The sequence below is a fragment of the Jaculus jaculus genome, chromosome 3, assembly GCF_020740685.1.
Source record: "Jaculus jaculus isolate mJacJac1 chromosome 3, mJacJac1.mat.Y.cur, whole genome shotgun sequence".
Classification (NCBI taxonomy): Eukaryota; Metazoa; Chordata; class Mammalia; order Rodentia; family Dipodidae; genus Jaculus; species Jaculus jaculus.
Genome location: NC_059104.1, coordinates 148,535,866 through 148,546,860, shown reverse-complemented (window position 1 = coordinate 148,546,860; position 10,995 = coordinate 148,535,866). Strand labels below are relative to the sequence as shown.

The window sequence follows — 10,995 nt, the reverse complement described above, 5'->3', positions numbered from 1 at the left end:
CTCCTGTGAAGGCTGGTCCCCAACTGAGTGCTGGTAGGAGGTGGCAGAACCTTTTAGAGGGAATATTAAGCAGCAAAGCACTGAACACTAAATAGCCAGAGATGATGTTTTCTTTTCTTTTTTTTTTTTTTTTTTTGGTTTTTTGAGGTAGGGTCTCACTCTGGCCCAGGCTGACCTGCAATTAACTTTGTAGTCTCAGGCTGGCTTTAAACTCACAGTGATCCTCCTACCTCTGCTTCCCGAGTGCACCACCACATCCGACTTCCAGAGATGCTTTCATGTTTCATGGTCTCAGGGCCCCGGATGAGGCCTTGCTTGGGGTCTGGACTGCTGCACTACATAGCACCACTACACTGCCGCCCATCCCATGCTTGGCCTCCCCAGTAAGGACTTATTTGGTGGCAGATGGAGTCCGTGACAGAAACCTGAAAACCATGAGGCATTTTAGTGGGAATTTCAACACTGAAAAGAAGCCTGGGGCCAGATCCCTATAATTGCCCAGGCTGTCCTCAAATTTGCTGTGGCGCTAAGGATGACATTGAACCCCTGACCACTCTTGCTCTGGGAACATGGCTGGATTTCTTTGATGGTAAGCATCTGGGAGCCACTCGGAAGCACTTCTCTCTGGGAATACAGGAAATCTGGCCGGGCTGGGTAGGGCTTGCAGTTCTGAGTCCTTTGGCTGCATTCCACCTGGACTAGCTCATCAGCTTCTTCCGTGTGTAAGATCTGCTGAAGGGCCGTCTCCGGGTGATGTTTTGGCTGAAAGGAGACTCTCCAGCAGTGGAGGGAAATACATCTGCATCCTCATCTAGGAAAAGACACAGAAGTGACAGAACTGACCGAAGATAGCAGGCTCTAGCCACAGTGTTGAAGGTGGTCTTAGGAAAACAGCACTGAGGGAGGCTTTTCCATCTGCAGGCATGTTACCCACACTTATTAAAAGGCCCTCCACCCTTAAAAGTGATTTACTGACAGCAGTAAGCACTGTGAGAATGCAGGTGTTTGGACTCCCACATATTGTTTCTATAATCTTGTTAGGTCTTAGATTTGTGGGTTTTAAGCTATTTTGCATGACTGATAGAGTTTCTGAGGATCCCCCACCTGAAATTTTTCTAACCAGTGCCATGGGCAGACCAAATCCTGTGCTTTTACAGAATGGCCTCAGAAAGGAGAGCCCTAGGGTCAATACTTTTTGGTGCTGAACGTGCACCAAAAAGGGAACATGAGCATAACCCACTGCCAGGAAAGGGCTGGCTCTGAACACACCACCTGCCATTCCTGCTGCCCAACACACTTCTCTGTCCAGAGCCTCGTATCACTGACCAGCAGTGTCCCACCATCTTCAAAACCGAATGCATTTGGTTGGATTTTGTAGGGGTTTCTGTTCAGGTACAAGTTCTACTATGGAACTTTTCTAGGAAGGACACATGGATGCTGCAGACTCAAAACCATCTCCCCAGATTCTGCACTTCACGCGAATTCTGCAAGTCACCCACAGGACAGCCTGACCCTGGTTCATGTCTAACACGTTAGCAGGCAGATTACCTCGGGTGTCCTTGCACTTAGAGGATGGCGTCCTTCCCTGGAACAGCAGAGGAGACTGGGTCAGGGCCTGCAGACCACTGGCAGACAGGCAGTTCCGTACAGCACAGCTGGGAGGTGGGGTGGACCCTAAGGAGATGCCACAAGGTAAGCAGGGCCCACAGGGCCCTAGGTCACCCCAAGCTCCAAATGCCCCCTCACCACTGTGCTTGACAGAAGCAACAGGGCACAGGGTTTCAAACTCACCAGAAACAAACACCTCATCATCCCCGACAGAGGGAAGTGGCGGCACACTCCAACATGGGCACTCTTCTTCATGCTTGCTGGCTTCGGAGTCTTCACTCGGGGGGTCACAGACCCTCTTTGCTCTATACTCAGCTTCTTTGGCAGACAGGACTCTCTTCCTGGAGCCCAACCCAAAATGTCCCCAGGCTGCCTCCTCAGCCTTAGATACACTGGTCCTTGGAGGTGACTGGTCTGGCAGTTGACATACACCTTCCAGCTCAAAGTCTTCCAAGATAGGAGCCTTGTGGAGGCCAGGTTCAGGGCTTTGCTCCTTCCCCTCAGGCTCAGGCTCAAGCAACAAGGCCCCAGAGAGGTCCATGCTGGCCTCACACCTCCCAGCAGAGGGCCCAGTGCTGCAGTCCACTGCCCTTTTCTTGCGGGGCCAATCTTTGATGGTATCAGGAGTGGTCTTCCCATTCTGTTTTGGGGATGGTGTCCAAGGAACTCCAACATCTGCTTGAAATGGAGATGGGGTATTGGAGGGGCAGTGGGAAGGGGTACAGGACTGGCAGATATAGGTTTGCCCCCCACTCTTGCCAGGAGTGCTGTGAGCAGGGCGGAGGCAGGGGGGTGACAGATAGGTGTGCTCAGCTTTACCAGAGGCCCTAGTGCTTCTGGCCATGCTTAGGGTAGGGAGGGAACCATCCTCCGCTAGAGGGTTCACATTTCCAAGGGCCTCAGCTTCCAAAAGAGTGCCAGGATCCACCTTTTTAATCCACAGCTGCGGAAGTCCAGAAGCTTGCATCTCCAGCTCGACCTCATAGGCCAGAGGGCTGCCAGGGGTCTGCAAAGCTTGCAGGTTCTCTTGCTGTGCCGCAGCCTGGTGTGGCCTCCTGTCTGTAGTGTAGCAAAGGGCATAGGACGGCCGTTCAGGGGAGCTCAACACAGAAGATGCTGCTGAAGGGAGCCCAGGGCCAGACACAGCGGGGGGCTCATCAGCAAGTGCTGTCCTTGGCCCCTCACCTTCCTCTGGCAAGCTGTCACTTTTGCCCCTATGGCTCTCAAGGCCAGCGTGTTTGGCTTCATCAGGCAGAGTGAGGTACTCAGCGTCATCTACAATGAGCAAAGGAGGGGATTCTTGCCAGTGACTCCTCAAACCAGGGCCCAGGTAACTCTGTTCTTTAGGAGACTGAGACAGGCTCTCTTCCTTCTGACCCTCTCTAGGGCCTGCAAGGGCAGTTGCGCTGGTAGCTGTGGAGAGTTCAGGAACATCAGAGGGGCCAGGCTGGCACTCTAGGAAAACTTGTTGAGGACTTGAAGTTTTAGTACAATGTCTCCCAAGTTTAGATGGTGGGGGAGGGGGCATGAGGTTAGAGGTAGCTCCTTGTAGGTTTTTGGGTGGAGTTGAGGGAAAAGAACAGGAGACAGATAAATCTATTCTTGGTGACCTCTGGAGCTCTTTCCAATCCATTTCTCTAGGGGGAGGGGACATTGACAAAGATTTTCTGAGTGGGCTCATGACATTACATGTAGGAGAGGTAAATTGTTTCTTTGGAGAAACAGATGGGGGGAAAGCTGTAATTGTATCTTCTGGTTTCTTTGGGATTTTGACAGCTTTATGCTTTAGTTTCTGTGCTGGTTCTTGTACCTGACAAGCCCTGTGATGGGGCTGTCTGCATTTCTGATGCTCAGGTGTGCCCGTGTTGGCTATTGCCCTTGGAGGTGTTCTAAAGGAGTATCTGGGGCTCAGACACTCATTCTTGGGCTGGGAAGTCAAGGGAACTGGGGATGCTGGACAATAGGGATGTTCTGGACTAGAATTCACTGCTGGTTGCTGTGCACTGTTTGATAAAAACCCAGGTGGACATGCACCTGACCGCTTGGGTGTTCTAAGAATTTTTGTGGCCAGAAGAGAGGACCTATCTCTTGTTGGGGAGGTTCCCTTCTGAGGAGTGACTTGTGATGCCAGTGGTGAGCCACAGCCGTGTGAGGAGTTTTCTAAGGATGCCTTAGAAATGGCCTGCTCTGCTACTGTCATTTCTACAGGGGAGTTTTGCTGCCTTTCTGGAGTGTATAGTGGGGTCTGTGGTGTACGAGGAAGCCTTCTTGGTGTAGTGTTAAAAAAGCTTGGAGATTTCTGGTAACTCTTCTTGGGCGTCTGAAAAAGAAAAAATGTTTATTTCATTGCTTCAATATTATAATCCATATTCTCTACAACTGAAAAAGAAAACAGATATAAAGTCAGCCAAAGGAATCTTAAGTTGGAAACCTGGAATAGTGACCCATTTCCCTTACACAACGATGAGTCAGCTTTTACCAGTTCACCTTTTCTAGGACCAAGCACAGTAGATAATCGTTGATCTAAGAACAATGTCAATAACTAGCATACTATGGCCAAACCAGACACTGCCTCTAATTGTATCATTCTACCACTCACAAGTACCTAATAGTTTTCCTGTCTCTTCAAACAAAACAGCTATTTATGATCTTTGCCTGAAGCAGCCCATGGTAGCCACCATGCCTTCTGAGCCCCATTTAACCTGGGCTTGTTAAATTGCTCCTAAATGCTAGGCAGTGTGTGTGTGTGGGGGGGGGGGGGCATGGAATATACAAATAGTAACAATGTCTAAGAGGTCAGTAGTCAACTAAACATTTCCTTCCTTCTAGCTAAAAACTCCAAGAAAGTAAGAATGTCAAACACTTATCTTTCTATAATGTTACTAGACCAATCTAGCTGTTGTTTCACGTTTAGCATGACAGGGACATGCAAGGAGCACAAAGGAGCCAGTGTAACCCAACTAGGGGACAAGGAGGAATGGCTGGTGAGTCAAGTGTTGGAAAATAGGCATCTATAGAGCCTGGAGAAGTAGGGACAGGGGACCTTAGGCACAGAAAACAATGCAAGCAAAGGCTGAAATGTGAAAATCAGCAGCTGTGTGGATAACAGTGTGCAGTCTGATGTTGCTAGAACCCACTCAGGTGGCTCACGCCAGCCATTCCAGAACTCTTTAATCTTCCCTGCCACGCACTTGGTTTCTTGGCCATATTCTATGTTTTGGGACTGTAACACTCTAAATATTATAAAAATCCTATACCTGGCAATCTGTAGGCATCTCAGAATCTAGTGTGTTTCTCGAGGGTCTTCTAGTTCGGGCTGAAGCCTTCTCTGAGGGGCTGGACATCACAGATACTGCCCCAAAAAGAAGCCTCTTGGGAGACTGAATACTTTGGACTGGTGAATTTTCTCTTTGGTCTGTAAGTAAAACAAAACAAAACAAAACAACATTTAATTCTTCCTCAAGATGTGCTCTCCCAAAACTGATAAAACAGCTAGTCTATAGAAGAAGACAATAATGTTTTATTTCTTCATTTATTTTGGATTTTTAAATATATTTTATTTATTTGTTTGAGAGAAAGAGGGAGAAAGAGAGGAAATGGGCACACCAGGGCCTCTAGCCATTGCAAACTAATTCCAGATTCATTTGTCACTTTGTGCATCTGGCTTATGTGGGTCCTGGAGAGTTGAATCGAGGTCCTTTGGCTTTGCAGGCAAATACCTTAACTGCTAAGACATCTCTCCAGCCTCTATTTTGGATTTTTTTTTTAATGAGGTAGGGTCTCACTCTAGCTCAGGTTAACCTGGAACTCACTATGCAGTCTCAGGGTGGCATTGAGCGCATGGTGATCCTCCTGCCTCTGCCTCCTGAATGCTGGGATTAAAGGTGTACACCACCACACCTGGCCCTATTTTGGATTTTTTTGAGGCAGGGTCTTACTCTAGGCACAGGCTGACCTAGCATTCACTTTATAGCCTAGGCTGGCTTTGAACTCACAGTGATCCTACCATAGCCTACTGAATGCTGGGCTTAAGGCATGCACCATCATGCCTGGCTTGACAATAATGTTTTAGACTTAAACAACTGTAAGGGAAAATTCTACCTAATTTTGTATATAACTCCAATGATTGCTGCCTTCTTGGTTTTTGTGTGTTGGATTTTTTTTTTTTTAGGTAGGGTCTCACTCTAGCTCAGGCTGTCCTGGAATTCACTATGTAGTCTCAGGGTAGCCTCAAATTCTTGGTGATCTTTCTACCCCTGCCTCCCAAATGCTGGGATTAAAGGCATGAGCCACCATGCCTGGTTTCTCTCTGGATTTTAATGAAACTGCAAATTAGTCTTAGGTCCTATGTTAGGAAATTAAGGCAACTGGTCCTATGTTAGGAAATTAAGGCAACTGAAGTAATTTCATACATACATACATAAAACTTCCTTTTTTTAAAAAATATTTTTATTTATTTATTTGAGAGTGACAGAGAGAAAGAGGCAGAGAGAAAAAGAGAGAGAGAATGGGCACGCCAGGGCCTTCAGCTTCTTTTTTAAGGTAGGGTCTTACTCTAGCCTAGGGTGGCCTTGAACTCATGGTGATCCTGCTACCTCTGCCTCCTGACTGCTGGGGTTAAGGGTGTATGCCATCATGCCTGGCTGTATGTATATTTTTAAAGTATAAATATTAAAACATGTGTAGCCAAGTTACTGATAGATAAAAGAATGAAGAACATAGAGCAGACAGCCCCACCCTCTACTTGGGATATACATGTATAGGAGTGAATGTAACAATAGTAAAGATGGCTGCCTGTAGAAATTCAAGGGTTGACGTAGGTTACCTTTCCAATATCAGGAAAATATCGAATTGCATGCTTTTTTCCCTAAAAAAACACTTCCAACAAATCATTAGTGAAGATAGATGGGCCCATGTTACCTGACTTCATCTCCTGGAACAAATGGACTCTTTGAACACTCCGAGACTTTGGCTGAGATACAGAATAGAAGGAACCAGACTTTGTTCTGCTAAATGACAATTGCTTGATTCGAGGACTTCGTCTCAAAATTATTTCTGCAAAGCCAGAACCATAGCTAGTAAATAGTAAGAACTATAGACTTACCATTTCCCTCATGTTGCTGGAAGCTGGCAAAATTTAAATAATACCACACATAAGATGGAAATTTGACAGTGGCTTTAAGAGACATTTGAAATGTTTCTCAAAAAGCTACAAGGGGGGATTAGAGACAATGGTTAGTGGTTAAGGCACTTGCCCAGGAAGCCTAAAGACCTAGGTTCAATTCTCCATTACCCACGTAAGCCAGATGGCATGTGCATCTGGAGATCATTTGCAGTGGCCCTGGAACACTCATTCTCTCTGCCTCTGCCTCTCCCCTTACCTTTCTCATAAATAAATAAATACATAAATAAAATCTTTTTTAAAAAAGTTACAAGAGGGACTGGAAAGATGGCTTAACAGTTAAGGTGCCTGCTAAGCCTAAGGATTCAGGTTGGATTCCCCAGTACCCATGTAAAGGCAGATGCACAAAGTAGTGCATGCATCTGGAGTTTGTTTGCAGTGGCTAGAGGTCCTAATACACCCATTCTTTCTCTCTCTGCTTGCAAATAAATCATTTTTTTTTTTAAAAAAGCAATGAATGCTAATGCTAAGCTGGCCTTCTTAAAAAAAAAAAAAAAGCTACAAGGGGATTGATACATAGTCTAGCCGTGGTGCTTGAAACCACTGACCACTAGTGGGCTGTTACTTCCACAAGTCTCATAAACTAACCTTCAAGTATGATATAGGATGGAAATAAAAAAGGTATATATAGTGTGACTTTTGAAAAAACATATTTTATTTGAGAGAGAGAATGGGCGCAACAGGCCTCCAGTCACTGCAAACGTATGTGCCCCCTTGTGCATCTGGCACACGTGGGTCCTGAGGCTTCACAGGCAAATACCTTAACCACTAAGCCATTTCCCCAGCCCTAGTGTGACTTCTTATATTAAAAAACATGTTTCATATATGTAAATTACATGTATAGAAATAGTATGAAAACAATGTGGCAATATAAAATATCTTCTCCTGACAATCTAATTTTTCTGTATCATACATTACTTAAACAATGAAAAAAGGAAGCTTTTGAAAACTTATTAATTACATATTTTAAAAAATAAGCCATAGGACTTATAGTATGGTAGTTTAATTTTCATACTGAGTGCCATTTCTGTTATGTAAAAACATTTCTTCTCCAGAAATTCTCTCAATAAATTCTGTATAAGTGGACATTGGCATTAATAAATAGTGAGCTATACTGTAGACCTAGGCCATCACAATTTCTGTAAACTATCTGAGAATATACACAGTGACAAATGCAGGTTTCCATAAAAACAAGGTGGCAGGCAAAGGAAAGTAGGTAATACTCACCGCCCTCGCCTTTTACCGGGGACTCTTCAACCACATGAATATCAGGACCAGGATCAGAGGATCTGGGAGATCAGCACAGGGATTAAACAGCACTCAGAATTGACATGTCAAAGACAGTAACAAGTTCACAAAGGTCACAGTTGACAATGTTAGGGTTGGTGGGTACTCTTATACATGATTACTTTCTTGTGTATGCTGGGGATTGAACCAAGGGTCTTGTTTATACTAATTACATGTACCACCACTAAGCCAGGGTCTCTAGCCATTGTAAAGGACACATGCACCACTATGTGCATCTGGCTTTAAATGGGCCTTGGGGAATCAAATCTGGGTCCTTTGGCTTTGCGGGCAAGCACCTTAATCTCTAAGCTATCTCTCCAGCCCTTTATACCAGCACTAAGAGGGCAGAGGTAGGAGGACTGCCATGAGTCTGAGGCCAGCCTGGGGCTCCACAATGAGCTCCAGGTCAGCCTGGACTAGGGTAAGACCCTACCTTGAAAAAGCAAACAAAACAAAACAAAAATTACTTGAGAGAAAGACAACTTTCTTAAGCAAAAGAATCAGGGATGGGCAAGACAGAATACTCTCAGACAGTAGTGATCCAAGTCCAAGTAGTCAGTAGGGGAAACCCCACAGCCCCAGGCCCACCTCCACCAGTAAAGGCCAAGCTCAGCCTCACCTGGCAGCAAAAAGAAAAAAAACTCCCCCACCCCCTATGCCAACAGGTAAATATAGAATATCCACCAAATAGAATGCTATTCATCAATAAAAGGAAAAGAATCAAGGAACATGGGAAAATTTCAAAATCATTATGCAGAGTGAAAGAGGCCAGATAAGAGTACCTTCTGGGGCTGGCCCTGCTTTGACTCCCCAACACCCACATAAATCTGGATGCAAAGTAACACATGCTTCTAGAGTTCTTTTGCATTAGCAAGAAACCCGGACATGCATGTATACATACATGCGTGTGCACACGTGTGCGTGCACGCGCGCACACACACACACACACAAATTAAAGAAAAAAAGAAAGAAAAGAATACATTCTGCATTTTCCACTGCCACTACAAATACAGCTTTCTGTGGTTATAAGCAGTATGCTTAAGTTTTATGTCAAGACAGTCAAGGAAAGACATACAGCTTCCATGAGATTGTTAATAAAAGTAGCCCGGATGTTGGAAGAGGTCTGGATGAGGCTGCCACCTACCTGCCCTTGATTTGTCTTTGGAGCAGCCTCCTGGAGATTTGCTTGTGGACTGGGGTCTCGGCCACATGCTTAGTCAGCAGTTTGTGATAACCTAAAACACAAAAACAGCTTCAGTCATATATTTTGCTAACTTTCCGCAATAAGGTAAAAGGAAAGTGTGAACTCACATGTAGCTAGAGTGAATCTATACATCTAAGCTAAATTCTGTACTTAAAGGATTCAGCAGAATAGAATAGCTTATCAGCACTACCTGAGATTCAAAAATGACATAAACCAATGTAAAATATTGTACAATTATTTCCTTAATAAGCAATCCATAGAAAATGCAAAGTGCTCACTTGTTAGGACTAACCCCAGTTGGTAGATCTTAATATGATTAAATTTAATAAAAATATGTGTAAACAGGGCTCCAGTACCCATGTAAAGTGAGATGCAAAGTGGTCATGGATCTGGTGCTTGCTTGCAGTGGCTAGAGACTGTGGTGTGCCCCCCCCCATAGATAAAAAAGAAAAAAAGATCGGATCTGAGAAAATACAGTGAGCCTGCTCTAGTCCCTGCACCCTCTCCCCAGCCCTGTGGTTGTCTTAAAACACAATAGCCCAGAAGCCCCTGGGTATGGCAGAAAGGAGTAAGAGCTCTTAAGCCTTGCTCTCAGAAAACTGCCATTATTTACCAAAAGTTTCCAGGGAACTCCACTGATAAGGTTTGTCTTGATATGGACTGACTCCAAACTCACCCAAGCAAACCACCTTTTCCTCAAGAGTATTTGCTAAACCAGGCATGGTGGCGCATGTCTTTAATCCCAGCACTTGGGAGGCAGAGGTAGGTGGATCACTGTGAGTTCGAGGCCACCCTGGGATAGAGTGAGACCCTACCTCAAAAACAAAACAACAACAAAAAAGAGTATTTGCTAAAATTGTTACATATCACAACTGCCTGAAGTAGTGATAACATTTGGGGAAGAATTCTATACCCAACAAATCACTCAAAATTGAAGGGGGGTAGGGAGGGTATTACCATGGGATATTTTTTATAATCATGAAAAATGTTAATAAAAATTGAGAAAAAAGAAAAAAAGGTTTTTTTTAAAAAAAGAATGTACTAGTGGGTCAGGCATATTTATATCATTCACTGACATTTAAATATACCGTCTACTATCACCATTATTTTTAAGATCTTAATAAAAGAAAGAAAATAAAGACTAATCTTTGAATTAAGAAAAGCCTTAAGGACCCCGGTTCGAGGCTCAGTTCCCCAGGTCCCACGTTAGCCAGATGCACAAGGGGGTGCGCGCGTAAGGAGTTTGTTTGCAGTGTCTGGAAACCCTGGTGCGCCCATTCTCTCTCTCTCTCCATCTGCCTCCTTCTGTCTCTGTCACTCTCAAATAAATAAAAATGAACAAATTTAAAAAAAATAAAAGAAAATCCTTCAAAAAAAATTGAAGGAGAAATAAATTAGCACACTCCCAGATTTAAACAAAACAAACCAACAGAATATAATTTGCTACTAGCAGATCTATACTCCATAGTCCTGTAGGCTGACATGAAAGGGCACTAAAATACTGCAAATCCAGCTGAGTGTGGTAGTGCATGCTTTTAATCCCAGAATTCAGGAGGCTGATGTAGAATTGCTTTGAGTTCAAAGCCAGCCTGGGCTACAGAATGAGTTCCAGGACAGTCTTTGTGAGAATGAGACCCTGCCTCAACAAAACTACAACAGGGCTAGAGAGATGGTTCAGTGGTTAAGATGCATGCTTGCAAAGCCTGACAACCTT

The 10,995-nt window shown here is 44.6% G+C and overlaps 1 protein-coding gene across 2 annotated transcripts in view; it reads right to left on the bottom strand.

Moving 5' to 3' along the window:
* Positions 1 to 426: 426 nt before the first annotated feature.
* The window catches only part of Ticrr (TOPBP1 interacting checkpoint and replication regulator), a 48,082-nt gene continuing 37,513 nt past the window's right edge, over positions 427 to 10,995 (bottom strand). For both annotated transcript variants that reach the window (XM_045145998.1, XM_045145999.1), the window contains exons 16-22: positions 9,222 to 9,312; positions 8,018 to 8,079; positions 6,529 to 6,663; positions 4,866 to 5,023; positions 1,792 to 3,928; positions 1,549 to 1,674; positions 427 to 811 (exon numbers count right to left, since the gene is read on the bottom strand). In XM_045145998.1, coding sequence (XP_045001933.1) covers positions 699 to 811; positions 1,549 to 1,674; positions 1,792 to 3,928; positions 4,866 to 5,023; positions 6,529 to 6,663; positions 8,018 to 8,079; positions 9,222 to 9,312 — 2,822 coding nt within the window. In that variant the 3' untranslated portion in view covers positions 427 to 698. The remainder of the gene's footprint in view (positions 812 to 1,548; positions 1,675 to 1,791; positions 3,929 to 4,865; positions 5,024 to 6,528; positions 6,664 to 8,017; positions 8,080 to 9,221; positions 9,313 to 10,995) is intronic.